The 22,103-nt window shown below is 42.9% G+C and overlaps 1 protein-coding gene across 1 annotated transcript in view; it reads right to left on the reverse strand.

Annotated features, from left to right (window-relative positions):
* The window catches only part of LTC4S (leukotriene C4 synthase), a 119,508-nt gene that overhangs the window by 6,951 nt on the left and 90,454 nt on the right, over window positions 1–22,103 (reverse strand). The window contains exon 4 of the mRNA XM_085617758.1: window positions 355–425. Coding sequence (XP_085473884.1) covers window positions 355–425 — 71 coding nt within the window. The remainder of the gene's footprint in view (window positions 1–354; window positions 426–22,103) is intronic.

Consider the following 22,103-nt stretch of genomic DNA (forward strand, 5'->3'; position numbering starts at 1 on the left):
AGTCACCACTTGTTACTGCTTTTTTCTTTTACTGTAAAATATAATATAAACCGCACATAATGGCAATAGGATGTAAGGTAAATTATTGGAAAATTATTGGCTAGCTGTAGTTTTCTTTTCTTAATCTGGCAAAGGATCACAATCTAGTTGGTATGAGTGATTACTAAGCTTTCAAGCATCAAAAGCCTGGGTTGTTGGAAAGAGTGGGCAATGCACTGTGTGAAAAGTGTAACATGGAAAGTCTACGTAGAAGAGAAAAATGGACTTACTATGCGTGTTTCCTAACAAGGGCAAATTATGTCCCAAGTACACGCTGGTGCCCTAAAACTAACAGGAAGATAGCATGAGTCTTACCTTGGTGACAAAATATTCCAGACACCCAGAGGACTGCAAGGAAGATAGGGAAATATTCAGAGCAGTTTGCGCTAAAAAAGAGAAAGAGCTCAATGAAATGCGATAAACTCAACAGCTGCCAGCCATGACAATATAACATGCACAGACAGACATCATATGAAAGAGCATAGACCCTTATTTTATTTGTTCTACCCCGAATTAAACAGGTAACCAGTATACTGACTGGATTGTTCTCATTTGATAAGGATATCCTTTTAGTTATTCAATAGTTTTTCAGGGAAATCCTGTTCTGGAACGCTGTGGCAAAACATGTCCCAGAAACAAAGTCGGAAACAACTATGAAAAGAATTGAAATTCTTGAAAAAATGCAGTTAGTCTCCGGTTTGTTTTGCGTCTAGCTGTGTTTTAGTGGTTAGTCCCTTGCTGCCACTTCCAACTCCTTCACGGCTGCCTGTCGGTGTACCAGCTCTCCTCTGCCCATGTCATGGCGGTTGAGCCCCTGTCTGCCCTCTAGCCATGTCTTATGGGCAGGTTTACTAGATGCATGCCCTGTCCCTTCCCTTTTATGGTGCTCTTCCTCTTTTACCTCCAATAAAGCTGTTGTCCCTGTCTTCTCTCCCTCAGCCCTGTCAAGTGGTTGTAGCAATGTTGCCTCAATATGTATGCACTTACATCCCCTCCAAGGTGTTTAGTACCCTATAACACCCTTACCGCATGCCTGTATCCCGTTTTTTCTCTACCACAATCATGATACCTGGTCCACCAGCCCCTTTTCACCCTGTCCTTGTATGTATACCACATAACTGGCTTCCGACATCGTAGCCGTCACTAATGCACCTGCTGAGATGGAAATGTCCCATTCATGGTAAACTGGTGTGTACCTCTGCCCTGAGTACACGACTCCATGTTAAACTGGTATCCTTACTTTTATTTTGACCCTGAAATCACGCTAATCTAGTGTGTACACAAAGGCCTAGGAATGCCCTGGTAATTTGAGGTCCAAAACGTATTCTGACTTGGACCAAGTTTGCCCTTCTAGTGGGCAGTGGACTACTATCCAAGGCCTGGGTGCATCAAATAAGGCAGTGGTTCTAAATGTTATGTAAACCTATTACCTGTGTGCATGTAAATTGAGAGTATGTGTAAATAGTGTATAGCACATTTATGGTAGTAAGACCCTGTGATGAGTAAGTCTGTGTACTTAGGCCAGTGAGACCCACTTTTGCTGGTTTAGCATGACAAGTATATTGCCTGTAATCCTGTGATTGGGCACTAGAGACTGAGACACTGAAAGGAGGGAGGATGGAGACAGGGCTCCCTTTAGAAGTTCAGTGAGGACCTTGTTAGCAAGGGCTGCTGACTAGTTCTTCCTGAGCACTGGTCTTTGAGAGACGGAAGGGGTGAGGCATGGGATTGCTGTTTAGGGGGGGGGGAGGAGTTTCTAGGGAGGGCTGTCCCTTTTATTTGTCTCTGAATGCTCATTCAGGAAATCTGATGAAACCAATGTTTATAAAGCATATGTTCACTACTTTGGGCTTCTTGGTGATGAATAACATATATTTATTGGTAGCTAACTCAATGGCACGGATGCTATCGACCTTAGAAATATGAAAGGCTGAGTGGACCCACCGGAATCCAAACGGGTGACTTTGAGGTCGAACAGATTCCTGAAGGGCATGTTAGTCCACTGAGCCACCAAACCTGAGTTTCACTATGTTTCACTGGGCAGCCTCAGTTTCATGGACTAGTGCAGCTTAAGCGGCAGCAGTAGTTCTCATACAGTTAAGCAAGAATAAAAAGATACCTGAAAAAGTGGTATTTCGGCTTATTAACATTTTCCACCTTGTGATTCCATCAAATACTTAACTAGGATGGGCAGAAGTCAAAGCCTAAACAATATGCATCTACCCGATGTTTTAAAGTACTTTGTTATAAATTAAACAATTGCAGGAAGTAAACGGGAAGGAATTTAGACAGTCTGTTTCTGTTACAGTTTAATTACATTGTTCTTTAATAATGTCTTAATGAGGTTATAGTTTCTACTTTTAACATTAAAAGCAACAAAAAGCGGTCTGTGCATATTTTACTGACATTGTGTATACAATAAAGAGTAAACAATGACATAAAAAGAAACAAATAACAGAATGCCTGGAATGGCATTTCAAATTATAAAATATAATTGAAAACAGCATGTAGAAGTTGTGGGTAAACGGCCAGAGTTGCCCTCCTCGGAACCGGGGAACCATGTTTGAGTTCCGGCCTCGTCTCAACTTCCTGTGACGTTGGACAGATCACTTAATCTCACCGTTTTAAAAAGTACTGTGTAATGTAATTTGGTGGTCGTGTAAATTAATCTGGCGCTGGTGTAATGCGCTCCAATGCCCTTGGGCCAAATATTCACGCTGTATAAAGAACTGCACACATTGGCGCTCCTTTTTTAAAATTGTCCTATCCCGACTTTGATATTTTTAAGGAAACCAATGCTTTAGCGTGTGTAATCGGGTTATGTCCCCAAGAGTGTGTTTTTTTTTGTTTTTTTAGTATGTTCTTTAGTTCTAACTTCAGTTTCCTATCCGGAGGGTTCCTCTGATTCTGAAGGGTGCTCCCAGGCTGAGCCGGTCCTCCGTCGGTTTGTCATTGTCCTTGCCAGTTTCACACGGAGCTCTTCCGCCACAGGCCCCGCCTGCATGTCTTAAACGTCATTGTACTATTAACTCGATTGTGCAACGTCAAAAAGTTTCATCGAATGTGTATTTGCATGTTCCTGGAATAGCAGTACCTGTCTCTTATACATGCATCTGATTCACTCTTTCCCTTTCTATGAGTTTATTATGAGAGTAAGCGTATGTAAACCACGATGAATGCACGTTTCTGAATTAAATGTCTTGCGAGAAATTCATGATAGTGATTGCATGGAGTAACAAAGCGCAGAACCGCAGCTTTAAAATAATCATGAATTGGCCTCCTTAATGGTGTCTGTTCGAGAGGCTGCGATGAAAGCATCGCATCCGTTATTAAGAGGCAATGGCCGCGCTACCGCCCTCTTGGCCCGGCGTCTTCAGTACATTGCACTGTTCCTTCCACCTGAAGTAGGAATGGCAGCGTGACACAAACAGATGAACACGAGAGTAACCGGAAGTAAGTACACAGCAAGCATCTTACAGCTCTCTGACATGCTTTCTCATGCGGCGACAGGAAATGCGAGACACTGACCCCACAAGCCCAGGCACAAGGAGGTTGTTTGTTTGGGGAGCTGTGCACATGTGAGCAAAGAACAACTAACTCACACTGAAGGCAGACTGAGGCTGAAGTGGACCGCGCCACTGATTCATGGTGTATACATTGGTGGGCTCAAGCAAAGTGTTACTGACACTACAGCAAGGCAACGGGTGAGGAGGGCTCACTGAATGGTATATATACTTTTTACATGAGAATTTCCATTTAGAAAAACACAAGGTCTTGTCTTATGCTAGACAGACAAAAAAACACTAAATTGTCTCCTGCCTTCTCTTATACATAAAATTGTTCAAGAACAACATTTTGACATCCACATATATGGAGCGAGACTGAATTAACGTGATATTTGTATTTCTTGTACCGAGTGTCCTAATTTAGGACACAAAATTATTGAACACAAAGCATTGACCTTTGGCAGTCAAGGAACAGACGAGCTATTCTTCCAGTGACTGACGAGCACAAATCCCAGATTCCCTTTCTTGCCCCAATTGAGTCACCTCATTTTATGGCCACATCAAATCTGAGACCACCGTGAAGAAGTTAATTCAGAATATGCTCTATATGAAGACCTCTCGTATGGTTTAATGGATAATATTAATATTGTTACTGAACATACAGCAACTATCTTGGCCATATATACAGCACATGTGATAAACTCACATCTCTTGGTTCACCCATGGCGCTGTTGTCAGTGCATTGGAATTTGGGAAAAGTTCATTTTTAAAAACTCTTACAATTAATGGATGTCAAAAACAAATCATATTATTCAGTCTACCGAAACTAGTCCCAGGATGCTTGTTTCCAGTCCTGGAAACACCTGGCTTGGCAGTTCGGGCTGCACTGTTCCCAAGAGGCACAGGGTCAAGACTGATTTGCATATGGCTGGGTCTGAACTGGGGTGGCAAAGTGATCTGAAGGTGGAAATGTGCACAGGAGCATATTCTGAATATGTCATACATGAATTTAAGTCATACCGTCAAGGGCTTGTTTTTTCAAACCCAGCAAACAGTTTTATAAACATAGTGGTTCATTCGGTTCCAGATATGGGGAAACTACGCTGGTATTCAATTTTCGACCAGACCAGTGAGACATGTTTTCACTTTCCCATGACACAGGAAATCATGGGGCATTTAACAGATCAGAATGTTTCCTTCCAGATTAAGACTCGCCTTGATGGTCTTCTGAAAGTGAAAAACAAACACTCACAGCACTTAAGTCTGTAAAGGAGCCATTATTGTGCTCTGGATGAGTATAGTCTTACTCCTTCAAGAACAATTACCTACTGCTGAGGGGCCTACTGGGGGCAATCTTCTTTTCCGAATAAGAGTCAGTCAGGGGGCAGATCCCAGTTTGTACTTTTTAAAGACAAGGTTAAAAATGTTCAGTTCCCTATTGGCAGATTGTCTTCTTATTGTCCTATTAATGCATGAAAGGTGAATCTCCCCAAATTACAAGTTCTAAAAACAAAAAGTACCCCTTAATTTATGGTTCAAAGGGAAATGAGGAATGCGTATGCACGTCATTTCAGCAACTGGCTCCACCAATACTGGATACACCACTGCAAGAGCAGAGAGCAGGCTTTGATATTATTAAGAAAAAGAAAAAGCATGTTTTTATATGACTTTACTGCTCCAGAATTATAGTAAAGAAAATAATCTCAACTTTTGCAGGTTTATAACGTGGCGTTACTACAGTGAATTCTACAAATGTGTTTTTTTCAGGTCTCGCCTAGGCAGCGCTTGCGCTCTCTCTTTGAGACATACTGTATCTACTCTGTAGGCTTCTCCAAAGCACAAAAAGAGGGCCCCTGAAGCTAAATTGGTGAGGTAGGGACCAGGGGTAATGAAGCCAAAATCCTAAGAAAAGGAACACCCTGCTTCACAAGAATAGATAGATGATAGATAATGCGCCAAGTGGTCGCAATCAAGCACTGTGATTCGAAGAAAAATCAAGTTCAAAGTCATTTATATCAAAGAAAATTTTCAGATTATTAACATTTGCTCTTTACTCACATAAATACACAAAACAAATAAAAGATAGCGCTTACTCGACTAGTGTCCCTTGTGCCACCACAGCCCGCCCTTCGCTTTTAATTTGTTGCGCTGCGTGTCCTTCGCAAAGGCTTGCTTCTGTGTGGTTGACGTTGGTTATATGCCCCTCCTTTTTGTGTGTCGACCCCTCCCATGGAGCATTCCCTTGTTACTTGTAGGCTTGCCCTTTTGTGCATGTAGGTTTGTTGAATCGCACTATTTTTAATTTTGTTTCTGCCCGTATGTTTGAAATGTCAGCTTTTCTTCATGCACGCGTTAACCTGTCCTGATTGCCGTGTGTTTGAAATGTCTGCTTTTCTTCCTGTACGCGTTCCCCTGTCCCGATTGCCGCAGTGCTAATAAACTTACGATCGCCATTTGTCATTTTCATTCCATTATGTATCAATTTTACAAACCTCATTTTGTTGGCTTTCACCATGCTTTCACTTAAAGTTTGGCATAGGTACAGACACACAGCTCTCTCTACCAGCCAACTTCTATTTACTGGCCCAAGTGAAGAAAGCCCTGCTTGATGGACGCCGAGATTGAGCACCAGGCCCAACAGTCTTCCACAGGCCACCCTCGTAGAAGATACCCCATTCTGGTCAGCAGTATTGGGCACTCTATACAAGGAGGTTCAGCCAACTGGAACTATACCTCCTGAGAGTTGGCGTGATTCAATAATAAACCCTGTATTCAAAGGAGGCCATAAGACCAACCCGGCCAACCATAGGCTGATAGCCCTACCGGATTACTGGATACAGAAGCCAAGCTTTATGCCTCCTTAATTTTAGCTGACCTAATTGACTGGTCAACACTAACCAACTTTATTCCACCAAATCAGAATGGATTTAGGATAGGCCTATGCAGAGCTACAAACATCTTAGCAAAAGCCTTTCTAATAGATCAATGTAAGTGGGCTAAGAAGCAGCTACACTTATGCTTTGTTGATTTCAATGCCGCCTTTGCCTGTGACGGCTATTATGGAATAAGTCTCCCCGACAAGCTGTTGCGAGCTTTACTTGTACGCACCCAAGTAAATATTGGGGATGGCACTAGACTATCTAGGAAGATACCAACTTGTAGAGGACTCAAGCAGGGATGTGCATTTGTACCCCACCTCTTCAACCTTTTTATGGCAGATTTATCCCCAGCCCTGGACCAGGAAAATTCCCATCCTTCCCGGCTAGGTCCTTTCCATCTTGCCCACTTGTCATAAGCAGATGACATTCTACTTTTCAGCTCGACAAAAGTGGGTCTACAAAGATTAGTCAACATTCTGTCATTCTACGCCAGATCTAATAATCTGGAGGTAAATCCAACAAAAAACTATGTCTGTCAGGAACACTCTGGGGCTGGCTGCTACAATTCTCCTAAATTACATTTATTTGGCGGTTGTAAGTCACTACAAATATGCGGGGATGTAGGTGGATGCCAAAGGAAACTTTCTCCATCACAAACAATATATAGGAAAGAAAGAAAATGCTCTAATCAAGCCTTTATTACCCTAGCTAGAAAACTAAACGGTCCTTCATTTAAGCCATTGTTAACAGTTATCTCGGCCAAATGACTTCCAACTATTACATACACAAGTGTGGCTATGAAAGGGCAGGATGCTGCCTTACTGGACAAAATATAGACCAATGCGTGTATTTTCTCTTCCTCAATGCCCTTCACCAGCTGAAATCCACCTTGAGATCGGACTTATAAAACAAGATTTCATAAGAAGGTAGACAACAATAAAAAGCTGGTTCAAGATAATGCGGGCACAAGACACCAAACTTAACAATACATTATGGTTGGCATTGCAAAGTGATCAGCAGTCAGGATTCTACAAATACTCAAATTCTTCCCGCTAACAGCAGCTCTTAACTGAGCTAGGGGGCATGTATGTATGTATGTATTTTCATTTATAGAGCGCACTGTAACCCTACGGGCATACTGGCGCTGAAGACACAGTGAAGAAAACTTAACGGCAACTAACAAAGGGCAGAAAAGCCCATGAAATTATGCTCTGGGGAAGAGCCAGGTCTTAATCTGCTTACGAAACAGTGTCAGTTCCTGAACCTGTCTTAGCTCTAAAGGAAGACTATTCCACAGACGGGCGGCTGCAACGCTGAACGCTCGACCCCCCAGGGTAGACCTCTTCGTCTTTGGAATCCTGGCCAGCCTGGCTACCGAGGAGCGCAGGCTGCGCGTGGGGACATACCAGCCAAATAGACGTTGCAGTGGTCCAGGGCCAAGCCCATGAAGAGCTTTAAAAGCTATGCACAGAGACTTAAACAAAATTCTCTGTTGCACAGGGAGCCAATGTAGCTCTGTTAATGCCTTGGTACTAGATGCTTTGCGTGGTCTCATTAGGGCAAGCTTTGCAGCTGCTGCCTGGATACGCTGAAGTCGCTGAATCAAGTAGCCAGGGGACTCAAGCAGCAGGGCATTACAATAGTCCAGACGAGTAAGAATAGTACATCGGACCACTGTGCCTCTGACTTTCAAAGGGAGAAGTGGTAAAACTTTACGAAGGCCTCTAATGATCATGTGGCAGTTCGAGGCCACTTTATTAACATGCGTCTCCAAGCTCAGCTTCTCATTGAAGCTGACCCCCAGATTACGCACAGTCTTCACAGGGACCAGAGGTGTATCCAGGGGAAGAGGCCAAAAATTAGAGGGCAAAGCCTGTGGCACTTTACCCACTGCACAGTGCAGAATCTCAGTTTTAGCACTATTGAATTGCAGAGCATTGTTTTTCAGCCAAGACACCATTTCTGACATACATTTATGGAAATTAGTTAAGGAATCCGCATGATCCCCCTCTATGGAAACGATCAATTGTGTATCGTCAGCATAATTGACCGCCCTGATGATATTACATTTAATGATTTCAACCAGTGGTCGCATATATACATTGAACAGGACCGGGCTGATAGAGGATCCCTGAGGGACACCATGTTTGTTTGGCAGGAAATCAGATTGATACGGAGGCAGAAATACTGCCTGCCGTCTATCCGATAGATAGGAGCGAAGCCACTTCAGGGCCACATTTGTAACTCCCACCTCCTCAAGCCTGTGCAAGAGAGTGTCATGGCTTACCGTATCGAATGCGGCGGATAGGTCTAGCAATATCAATGTTGCAGAGTGACCCTTATCCGCACGCATCCGAAGATCGTCTAAAACGGTAACCAGTGCGGTCTCGGTCCCGTGCCCGGGATGGAAGCCAAACTGATTATCCTCCAGCTTGTAGTTGCCCTCCAGGAAACCCGAGAGCTCCTGACTAACCAGGCGCTCTACTATCTTAACCGGGAAAGGCAACAGGGAGGTAGGTCGATAGTTCCTGTAGCAGGAGGGATCTAGCGAAGGTTTCTTCAACAAGGGTGAGACCAGCGCATCCTTCCAGAAAGACGGAACCACTCCACTACTGAGAGATTGACTAACAACCTGGTAAAGATGCGGAAAAGTCTCAGAACCCAATTCCTTCCAAAATCTCTGAGGAATAGGATCCATCGGAGAACCAGAGCACACTTTCTTGGCCATCCTAATGAACTCCTCCTCGGAGGGGCAAGTCCAGTGATCAAGGAAAGGCCCTACCAAAGACAGTTTTTCCCCAGGGACCGTCCAACCGAAAGGGTTAACTGTCGATGATTCCACCCCAACCCTAGTGCTTAACAATGGGTCAGGTTGCAGACCCTCAATAATTCCTTTAATTTTATTATGGAAGAAGGCTGCCAGCCCATCACATAACTCCTGTGAAGGAGTAATCTTGTTACCCATGCACTCTGGGTTGGTGATGTCTCTCAAAATGTTAAAGACACATTTCACACTATTAGGTGCCTTTAATATAATGTCCGCAAAATACGACGCCTTAGTGGTTGCTATAGCTTTTTTGTATCTGGCTAAAAGATCCCTCCAGATAATCCTATCATTATCTGAATAGTGACTGCGCCACTGCCTCTCTGCATGTTTACACTGGATCTTGAAGTTCCTTAATTCCTCCGAAAACCAAGGCGCAGAGGGGGATCCCCGTTTCCTGAGCCGCTTCAGAGGAGCAAGCAGATTAATGGTGTTTACCAAATGCCTACACAGCGCCCCGAAGTTTTCATCGACCGACTTCCCTGGGTCAAAGATGGGGACCGCACCAAAAAGTGGCGCTGATTGTGCTTTCCTCAAAAGGGCCTTCCAATCCCTAACCAGGACACTCCTTTCCTCCCTGGTAGGGGGCCTACTTCTTAGGACCGGCAACATTCGAAATTTGACCAAATGGTGGTCAGACCAGTCCACTGGTAGAATACTGTCCATGGCCACCACGTTATCCCCAGAAAACACCAGGTCAAGCACATTGCCAGCAATATGGGTAGCCTACAATACCAATTGCGGCAAATTAAGGTTGGCACATGATTGAATAATGTTGTTATAGGCTGTTCTCAACTTTACATTGGGCCAGAGATTAAAATCTCAGAGAAACAGCAGTCTATGGTGAGTAAGTGCCAGATTACTGATCACATCAAGTGATTGCTGTTGTAACTGTTCACTTACAGCCCCCGTGGGTCTATAGCAGACTATGCCAGTCAGGAAATGACCGGACCTATCCTTTAGCGAGAAGCCCAAGGTTTCCATGTGCATAATCTCATCTATATCCAGTGGCGAGAAGTCCCACATTTCTTTATATATGATCCCGATTCCACCCCCCCTACCGCTAGATCTTGGCTTGTGAAAGGCTTTGAATCCTGAGGGGCACACACACCCCAGTTCCAGGTCCAGCCCAGGCTCTAGCCAAGTTTCATCCATAAACAAGGCATCTAAATTATGTTCCTCGATTAACAACTGAATTTCTGTGGGGTGTTTAGGGAGTGACCTAACATTAAGAAGGCCACAGCTCAACCCTTCCTCATATGATGGGGAAGCAACATTCCTTGGCGAAGACCTAGACCCCGGCACCCCCGGAGCAAAACTACACTTGCCTAACTCATACAGCTGTTTTAAATTGTAGCAATACCGCACATTGTCCTTGTCCTCTCAAGCTATAGAGACTGGAGCGGCATCATCTGTGGCGCAAGGCGCGACCGAGGCACGGACGGGCGCAGATGGGCTTACCTTTGGCGCGCCTTCGGCTTGCCGCCGGCGCGTCCGCTGCACGGTCGCTCCAGTGCGACGTAATATAGCCGCCACAGAGCAAAGACTAGACTGCAAACCTCCTAAAAACGCGGTGCCAGCTCAGCCGAGCACGGTCGCCTAGGAAGGTGAGCACAATGTGTGTCTCATATGACCTCATAAAAGGGCAACACATAAGGCAGTTAAATTGCAATGAAGCCATGAAGACAAAGTCAAATTCAGCTCTCGATCGCACGCATGGATGGTGATTAATCATTATGAGGAGTTGCCTCCAACATCATATCCTATCATCCCTTTTTCGGTACAAATAAAGTTCACATTTATTATCCTGCGCTTCGGTGAAATACCTGCCCTGGCAAATCGTCCAACACGGGAATACACGAGCCTCACAGAATGTAGGCTGTGCGAGGCAAAAAAGGAGGACCAAATCCATTTGGTCTGGATCTTTCCGATACTGCATAAGGTTTATGCACTAACACCAAAGAGAAGCTTCAATGAGAGAGACATTCGAACATGCAGGGAAGACATGATTGCAAGCCTTAGCCCGGTGGAACCACAGTTAATCTTTAAATTTGTGCGATTTCTGGGATTTAACTGAACTGTTCCAGCCCAAGTCTCCACTAACGTACCTAGAGCCACTGGTTGAAGGATCGGATACCATACTCCTGGGATGAACTGCACAGACTGGTCGATGTTGAATTTGCACAGACTAACATGCTTAATCTAAATTGTGTACCTGCACAAGCACAGATCTGCACGGTTATGTAATTATCAAGCTTGGTCTTAGACGCTATCGTATTGAAGAAGTTAATTACCTCATCCTTAAAGGCACGATTGCATTTCCATAACTGGTTCCTCATATGACCTGCATACCTGCACAGACTGATCGAGTTTGAATTCTACAGACTGATTGATGCCTGATCTAAATTTGCACAAGCACAGAACTACACTGTTATGTTATTGTTAAGCTTGGTTTTAGAAGCTATAATACAGAAGAAAATATTGCCCTATGCTTAGAAGGCACAACTGCACTTTTCCATAACTGATGCCTTATGTGACTTGTGTATTTGCACAAACAAAGGTCAGCACTAGTTTTATACTTATTAGACTGGTTTTAAAAGGCCATTTTATTGAAGATGAGATTGTTCTATGACTAGTGTGTATTTTCCACCATTTTTATCTTCTTATTTACAAAAGAATATACTTGTAATTCTTTTATGATTCAATAACAATACTTTTATGGTTTTGATGAAAACAATAAAGAATTATCACTATTTAAATGTTTCAGAGTGGCATGTCTCTGCATTCTTGTTTTTTGTAGGCACAGGGACATCCGATGCACCAACTCCAACTCGGTTCCCCAGTTCCAAGGCAGCAGCTCTGGATGTTATGCCACATCCTCTCTCTAATTCAATCTGTATTTTTGGGTATTTTTGTCTCTGTTTCCCCTCACTGAGTTACCCTCCCACCATGCACCCACCCATAATCCCTTACTCCCTTTTGTTTCTCTGAGCGGCCACCACCCGTGTACCCAATATCCTGGGGGGTCTGCTTAGGTATATTATGAACAACTCTAGCCCCTTTGTAGATGAATAGGAAACCCCGGCTCTACATCTTTACCTTCACTTCCCCAAACTTGAAACTACAGTGCACGTGCAGTGGAAGGTGATGTCGGCTGAAGGAGCAACTGCCCTTTAATTTGTGAGTGCTACAAACACCGTTGGAGAAATACAGTTGGGACAATGCTACTGCCACCAGACACAAGGAAGGAAGTCGAAGTTATGGAGGTGGGTGTACTGGGGTGGTCCCCGCCTCCCTCCAAGGCTCCACCACTTCTGCTCCTCACGACTTTGTTCAATGGTGCTAGACCACCCAATTGGCCCCTAGTGTGCCGGCCACCGGCCTCTCCATGCTGTATTGCGTGAGCCTAGTCCAAGAAATAGTGGCCGGCAGCGTGGCTTGAACAGCATGGAGCAAGTAGGGTGCTACACATTGAGAACTGCTTCCATCCGAACACATGCATCCTGCAATGGAGCTGTGTGATGGAGGGAACGGCTTCTTCTTCAGTTGTGAGGTTTAGCAGGTCGGGAAGGCTTTTTCCGGTGGCTGTAGGTTAATGCTTTACATGTGACACGGATGGGGAACAGGCACTGTCCTGCTGGTTAGTTTAACTGTTCGCCCCCATGAGAGGGCCTACATGGATTTTGTAACTTGCCTTTTTCAGGGTCCAAAATTGAAAAAGTTTTGGTCGACATTTTTCCTCTACTTAAGATAGGTAAAGTAATGGTTTCTGTCCTGTTCTCCCCCCCCCCCCCCCCATACAAGCTAATGAATTTCCCATATTGCTTTGCGAATACGCTGTCCAAATGTCTATTTCTTTACTGGAAAGCACACACACAAATATCTCAAAGGGGAGACCTATTGGCTTTGCCAATGTTTGTCTTAAGTAGTCTTCCCATATGTGTGCATCCCACTGCTAAAAGGAGCGAGACCTAACACGTTTCATGTCTACTGAAGGGTACTGTAGAACTTTGTTCTTGTTTTTTGAATGAGACGTGTATCAATTTTTATGTAGCTGGTGCATGTGATCTCATGGGGTCAGTACAAGTGTGTGCTACTTTTGAAACACATTTTAGAGAAAGGCTCGTCTTTCAGCAGCTTCTAGGTTTCAACCTTGTCAACACCAGGATGTGCAGGATGCCAACAGACCAGAGTATTGGATCATCTTTTTTATTAAGGCATACATATATTTCCCATTGGATTAAAGGCCGCAAAAGTTATAGCTGGGAGGGAACGATAAAAAGGAGCATTACCCCAGGAGAGTAGAGGATGCAATGTGCACAGGTAGGAGGCATTGGACGCACCCGTACATGCAGATCTCTCCCTGACTTGTCTTTTTTTTTTTAACCCCTTCAGCGCGGCGCGGATTACCGCGCTGTGCTGAAGGGTTCTTGCGCGGGCGGGGCCGTGACGGAGCGGTTCCGTCATGCGCACAGCGCGACCGACGCGCATGACGTAACCGCTCCGTCACAAGCATCGAAAGGGTTAAACAAACTTTATTTGTTTTTCATTTGTTTTCCATCATATAAACACATTGTACGTATGAATTGTACAAAATATACATTCCCTTCCTGTACTCTCCCTGACTTGTCAAGCAATTCATGCGGTGGTCTGGAAAAATACCGCATTCAAGACTGCAGAGAACAGAGGCCATACTTCATTTCAGCTGTTTTTGAGTTGTTTGCAACGAAAGTTGCATTTGGCAAATCTCATGTTATGTGTGAAATTGATCTGCTTTATGATGCCTTAAAACCTTCTGATCCCTCTGAAAAATCTGCCCCAAAAGTGGGATGCTGAAGGGTTGTGGTTTGGAAGCCTTTTACCACACATTTGGTGCAAGTTAGTAAAGAATAACAAAAGTTATTAAGTGGACGAAATTGGATTTCTCTTAGAGTGAGGTGTCACCCTTACCTACAGAAAGCTCACTGTGCCTCTGTAAAATATAATATATATATATATGGATAAAGGACTTCCTAAAAGAAAAAGTTCGATAAACTTGTGAAATGCACTGTGGGAGATGCAGTATTGTTTTAGTCACGTGACCTCTAAGTTTAAAAGCACGCATGACGCACTTTGCAAAGTGCTTCCATTTCCTGTGAACAAGGCTAACGCCGAAACGCGTAAGGAGCGAAGGAGGCATGACATGCTGTTGCGCCTTTGCAAATAAAGCTGATACCATGGAAATGGGCCTCTGTGTTGCTCTGTTGGATTGTTGGGCTTCTCCGTGACCAATGTTTTTAGAGGCCGCCCTGTAGGGTCGGGGGCTCCAGTGCTCGGAGGACGTTTTTGGGATATATATATATATATATATATATATATATATATATATATTTTTAATACGTAGTTTATTGTAAAATAAATATATAAAAAAAATAATAATACTTACATAACTTAGCATTTAAAAAAACTTACAAATTCACTGAAAAAACCATAGGTTTCACACACGTTATAGTTAGGAATTAGCATTTAAAAAACCTTGCAAATTCACTTAAAAAACCATAGGTTTCACACATGTTATAGTTAGGTGGATATTTCTCTCATAAAAAGCCAATGAAATTCCCCCGTTATAGTTAGTTCAGATAACTATAACTCACGCGGCCGCCACTCTATCACAAGGATGATGTCATCAGTGATGTCATGAGTGATGCCACTGACCATTTCATGAGTGATGTAATATGTGACGTCATCAGCAGTGGATTGCAGTCGCGCGAGTTATAGTTATCTGAACTAACTATAACGGGGGAATTTCATTGGTTTTTTACGAGAGAAATATCCACCTAACTATAACATGTGTGAAACCTATGGTTTTTTTAAGTGAATATATATATATATATATATATATATATATATATATATATATATATAATCTACTGGCGGTCGGCAGTAGATAGTTATAGTTAGGACCGTGTTTCCATAGGAAATCTCAAAATTCCATTTTGAATAACTTTGGCGCCGGTTGACGAATCCTCGCGAAATTTTCAAAACTAATGGGGCGCTCCATTCAGCTCCTACCCTGAAAGTCTCGGGGTGATTCGTCAAGCGGGGGCCGAGAAAAAAGGGGCGTCCCAAAACGCGTTTTCCCCATGCATTTTTCCATAGGACATTTAGACGCAGCTACAGCCCGAACGGCTGAACAGAATTACTTGAAATTTGGCAGAGAGGTAGCCATAAGGTCAAGGAAGTGCCTTTTGCAGGTCTGGTGTAAATCTGTTCAGTATTTCCTGAGAAAATAGCATTTAAAAGCATATCAATATCTATACGTGCGCAGGGTGCGCGCACCGTGCGCGCACCGTGCGAGCACCCTAACGTGCGCGAGCATAATTCTGATTGGTGGTTACATGTTAGTCAACGTTCGAATCGGTCGAAATCAGGAAGTGTCGGCCGCCATTTTGTTTGTTTTCAGTGCGAGAGTGAAAAAGGGAGGTGGCGAACGTGAAAAGGGGGCAGGATAGAGAGTTCCTGACCCCCTAGCCTTTGTCAGGGGGTCCCTGAAGGACCCCGAAGGCAGAAAACATTTTTTTTTTTTTTATAAAATCGCGGGGGTGCGCGCACGGTGAAAACCAAAAAAAAAAAAAACCATTTTAATACGTAGTTTATTGTAAAATAAATGTATACAAAAAATAATACATAAATAAATTAGCATTTAAAAAAACGTACAAATTCACTGAAAAAACCATAGGTTTCACACACGTTATAGTTAGGAATTAGCATTTAAAAAACCTTGCAAATTCACTTAAAAAACCATAGGTTTCACACGTTATAGTTAGGTGGATATTTCACTCGTAAAAAACCAATGAAATTCTCCCGTTATAGTTAGTTCAGATAACTATAACTCGCGCGACCGCCACTCTATCACAAGGATGATGTCATCAGTGATGTCATGAGTGATGCCACTGACCATGTCATGAGGGATGTAATATGTGACGTCATGAGCAGTGGATTGCGGGCGCGCGAGTTATAGTTATCTGAACTAACTATAACGGGGGAATTTCATTGGTTTTTTACGAGTGAAATATCCACCTAACTATAACGTGTGAAACCTATGGTTTTTTAAGTGAATATATATATATATATAATCTACTGGCGGTCGCAAGTAGATAGTTATAGTTAGGACCGTGTTTCCATAGGAAATCTGAAAATTCTATTTTGAATAACTTTGGCGCCGGTTGACGAATCCGCGCGAAATTTTCAAAACTAATGGGGCGCTCCGCTCAGCTCCTACCCTGAAAGTCTCGGGGCGATTCGTCAAGTGGGGGCCGAGAAAAAAGGGGGGTCCCAAAACGCATTTTCCCCATGCATTTTCCCATAGGACCTTTAGTCGAAGGTACAGCCCGAACAGCTGAACAGAATTACTTGAAATTTGGCATAGAGGTAGTCCTCAGGTCAGGGAAGTGCCTTTTGCAGGTCTGGTGTCAATCTGTTAAGTAGTTCCTGAGAAAATAGCATTTAAAAGCATATAAATATCTATAAGCGCGTACCGTGCGCGCACCCTAACGTGCGCGAGCATAATTCTGATTGGTGGTTACATGTTAGTCAACGTTCGAATCGGTCGAAATCAGGAAGTGTCAGCCGCCATTTTGTTTGTTTTCAGTGCAAGAGTGAAAAAGGAAGGTGGTGAACGTGAAAAGGGGGCAGGGTAGAGAGCTCCTGACCCCCTAGCCTAAGTCAGGGGGTCCCTGAAGGACCCCGAAGGCAGAATATTTTTAAATTTTATTTTTTTTTAAATCGCAGGGGTGCGCGCACCGTGCGCGCACGGTGCAAAACCAAAAAAAAATACATACATAACTTAGCATTTAAAAAAACATACAAATTCACTGAAAAAACCATAGGTTTCATACACATTATAGTTAGGAATTAGCATTTAAAAACCCTTGCAAATTCACTTAAAAAACCATAGGTTTCACACATGTTATAGTTAGGTGGATATTTCACTCGTAAAAAACCAATGAAATTCCTCCCGTTATAGTTAGTTCAGACATCAGCCAGTGAATGCGGTTTAGTTCAAAATTTAAATATGTGTTATATATATACCAATATTTATTGAAGATTGAGTGGATATATAACTGTCTGGATGGAGGATTTTGTAGCTGTCTGACTGTTTAAGTGAGTAATTAAAAGTGTCTCACTTAATACATGGATTAGTAACTAAACTATGTGAATGTGTGCAGCACTGTCTCTGTTGTTGTATAACATGCTGCATCAGTTGGTCACTAACTACATGAGTGTGTATATTAGTTATTGATTAGTTGGGTGAGTATTTGTATGGGACACTGAGTTTGTGTGTGGTTGGATGGGGTGTGTGTAACTGTGCATAGATGTGTGAATGGTTGATTGACTAGGTGTATAGGTTTAAGAGTGCATGTGGAAACAGTTGTTTGGGTGACTGAGTATATTTATTTGTGTGAGCGAATATATGTTTTAGTTGTACATCTTCAACAAAGTAAAAAAATAAAAGGCATTGTATGTGAGAGTTGGTTATATAAATAAGTATGTGTAAGAGTCAGTGATTGTGAGAGTAGCTATATGAATGAGAGTATAATTGTAATGGTGATTGTTTTAAACATATTAACTATGAGTTACTATGTGTTTGAATAAATGAGGTGTTGTTGGATAATTGTGTAAGTGAGAAATGTAAGTGTGATTAATTTTTTTCATGAGTGAGTAGGATGACTGCATAACCGACTAAGATGACTTCTGATGTGTCAATGTCTTTATATGTGTATAAGTGCATTTGATAGTGTTCTATTAATTAGTGAATGCATGTATAAATGATTCTATAGTTGAATGGGTAGTTGTGTGTGTAGACTTCGGAATCAGTGAGAGGGTATGTAGTAACTGGTATTGGTGTGTCAATGGTTTCAAATATGGTACTCTGTATTTTACAGTGAGTGATGAAAGGTTATACTAGTGTATGATGAGGTGTATCAGATTGTCACGTGGATGATGTCATCAGTGATGTCATTTGAGATGTCATCAATGATGTCATCTGTGATGTCACTGACCATGTCATGAATGATGCAATATGTGACATCATCAGCAGTGCATTGCGGGCGCGCGAGTTATAGTTAGCAGAACTAACTATAACGGAGTAATTTCTATTGTTTTGTAGTAGTGAAATGGCCAGCTAACTATAACACCCCTGAAACCCATTGTTCTTTCTGTGAATGTATATATATATATATCAAGCAGTAGCTGCCACCGCTGTGCAGTTATAGTTAGGACCTGTTACCATAGGAAGAGCTATTTTTGTTTCACAAATAACTTTGGTGCCGTTTGACAAATCTTCACTAAAATTTCCATAAAAGAAGTTCATCCGCCTGCACTCCTTCTTGGAACCTTTCGGGGATATCTGTCAATTCACTGCTGAGAGAAAAGGGAGGTCCCAAAACAAAATTTTCTCATGCAATTTTTTATAGCAAAATTGAACAGCGATACCAAGAAAACAGCTGAATGGTATTACACCAAATTTTACAGAAAGCTAGATCTTGGTGCAGAACTTGTGTTTCTTGTCATTTAAATATATTCAGTCGTTTTTGAGAAATTAAGGTTAAAAAACGTTGTACATCAGGACATTAGAGTTAGTGGGTAACTTGTGAGAGTCCTGTGATCAAATAATAACGGGATCTGATTGGCCGAGGGGCCTTGTGCTCTGATTGGGTTGCTGCAACATGAAGAGAAATGTTATGGCTGCTATTTTTGGACAAGGGGATTTGGTTCAAATGTTCTGAAAATTAAAACAACAAAAGTGGAAGGGGGAGGATAGGGGTACCCTGGCCCCCTGGATCTTGTGGGGAGAGGGGTACCAAAGGGACCTACTGTGACCAAATTTTAATAAGAAAAAATTGGTGTTTCCACGATCCCATATGTGTCCAGCAGGAGTCACAGAGGAGCGCAGAGGCTATGCTGTCTGCCACAAGAGTCTTGTGGGATTGGGTAAATAGGTATTTAAAAAAAAAAAGGTCTGGGCCTTAGTGTATGCGCTGGTTTGCCTCAAACAGGTAAAGGCCGTACGTGGCTGGGTGCATATCCGGGGGTTGGCTGCCCACATGGGGTTGGATGCAGGGACTGGCCACAGGCCATGCATGCAAGGGAGTTGGCTCTTTGTTGGGGGTTTTGGCACACTGCCAGGCAGAAGGCCACGTGCAGTGGCTGGTTAACCATAGGTATGGTAATAAAATATTATTTCATGTTACAAAAACCCTAGAAATGTATTTGAAAAAAAAAGAATAACATGAAATTATAGCTGGGCAGAGTGATAACATATTAATATGCATAATTTTTTTTTAACTCAGAAATTCACAGAAATAAAGCAAAGGTTAAAGTGGCGTTATAGTTAGGTGAAAATGTTACTTTAAATGTAAAGTTAAACATTTAAAAAAGCACTGAATTTCAACAGTTCACTGGAGATAAAGTGATATGCCCACATAATTTGTTCAAGTCCCAAGCATGGATTTGGACACAGGCTTCTGGTTTGAATGTAAGCAACTAAGTAAGTTTACCTAATTTTCAATGTATTTAACATATGAATGTATTTATGTATGTGTGTGGTACTAGTGGAGCGCAAACCTAAACAAAAGGTAGCACTAGGTTATACCTGCAGTGTTGCTACTACTTACATGTGAATGTTGCACTTATAATAATATATAGTCAGAGGTAAAATCTTGGACTTCCCTCTAATTATGAAGGAGACAAGACACATAGAGGCTCATGCAATTTGTGTTGGTCACAACTGGTCAATTCCCTGATTTATCATAGAAACTACAAAACATATATCCAACAATTAAGGACTGTGGTCCTCAAAGGCCATCTCTGAACTCTGGCTACACTTTTAAAACTATTGCCCTTCAGTATCATGGTTTCCCATATTACCAGAAAGCCTTATTAGCATAGTAGGACTATAATACTTGGCAACCCATACTTTTATATCAAGTACCACTATAGTACCTGCTCAAGAGAGATGTTAAATAAAATATAAATACATACCGTATTTACAGTCGAATAAAGAGAAGACTCGGAGTGCTATAACAACATCTGAGACGAATAATGCTCAAAATGTAGTATAAATAAGTGAATTGTGAGGCTTCCCCTCACCACAAATGCAAAGTGGGTTGTTTTTTAACGTAGACGATGTAAACCCACTGGGATAGAAAGGAAGAGCTCAAGGGATTCAGCGAGATGATGTTAACATGAGATTGGAGAATGAAAAGAATATGTGGTGAATAATCTGACAGTCAGGAGACGCACAAACAGAGATATCAAACTTTGAGAAAAGGATTGTGTTTTTGTGGCTACAACAAACGAGAACCTCCGAGGGGCTGAACCACATGGACTTGGCCAAAGTGGCCTTCATTAGAGCTCTGGGTCACCTCCACTACTAGCATCTTCCTACCCCTGGCTGGGGGTGTGGGGCCACAAAGAAATAATGATCAAGGGGGAGCCAGGGGAGACCTCCATGGTAGCATAAATGAAATCCTGGCTTCAATCCTGGCTTAAAACCGCCTAAACTCCCATGCCATCATGGGTACGTCCCAGAGGGATTTCTGACTTTTCCCAACTGTCAATGCTTCCGCTCCTCTGTCCGGGGATCGACCCTTGCAGCCGCTGTTTCAAGGCCAAATTTCGATCCTAAGGTGAGGAGCAACACGGGTTTCCTCTTAAATGCGAGGTCTTTAATGAAAAATAACCTCGCTTTCAAGGATTTCATATTGACTAGAGTCCCGGACTGGGTCTTTATAACTGAAACCTGGGCAAAGGATTCCTCAGGTCCCGATCTTGTGGAGGCAGTCCCGGAAGGCTACAATTTAGTGAGAATGGATAGAGTGGGTCGGATGGGGGGTGGGATTGGCATTCTTTACAGGGACCATTTGTCCTGCCATATTATTCCCTTAGAGGATCTCCATGAGTCCTTTCAGGCTCTCCAATTCTCTATTAACGGGGCATACGGAGTGCCGTTCAAGGGCCTGCTTATCTACAGACCCCCAGGGACCAAAACTGATTTTTGCAGACAAATGCTTAAGATCTTAGAGTCACATTTTGGCTGTGACCATCTCACCGTCCTGGGGGATGTAAACTTTCATTTGGAGAATGTGGATTCACCTGAAATTCAATCTCTTCTGGATACCTTCTCCGGGTGTGGGCTGATACAGTTAGTCAAAGGCCCCACCCACACGGCTGGCCACACGCTCGATGGGGTATTCTCCAACGACACTCGGTTGGCCACTGAAATGCCTTTTCCTCTCTCATGGTCCGACCACTATGCGATTCCCCTGGTTTTAACGACCTCCTCGTCCAGCAATAGGGGAAACCAGTCTAGTAAGTTTGAACGGAGACGCAATTTAAAAAACCTAACTAACAACGTACTCGCTCCTAAACTCACAGGGCTACTGATTACCCCTGGGGAGGACGTAACCTCGGCAGTGGAGAGGCTGGAGAACGGCTTTACAACAGCTCTTGATGAACTAGCACCGGCCACTCTGTGTTATTCTGCTAGAAGAACCCCCTCGGCTCCCTGGTTCTCTGAATCACTAAGACTGCTTAGGCAGGGATTACGGAGACAGGAACGTCTTTGGCGGTCTAGTTGGGATTTGCGTGAGAGGGATAGACACAAAAGTCTTTTGAAGACATATAAGAAGGAGGTAATAAAAACTAAACAAGAATATTTCACCTCTCTTACCTCCTCTCTTTCTTCACCCAAAGACCTCTTTAAAATCATTGACACGCTTATCTCACTAAAGATGCCAGATCCGGTGGTCAGCTCACAACAGCTATGTAATGATATTGCACAATTCTTCAATACCAAGATTGTGGATATTCACT

The sequence above is a fragment of the Triturus cristatus genome, chromosome 7 (genome assembly GCF_964204655.1).
Source record: "Triturus cristatus chromosome 7, aTriCri1.1, whole genome shotgun sequence".
NCBI lineage: Eukaryota > Metazoa > Chordata > Amphibia > Caudata > Salamandridae > Triturus > Triturus cristatus.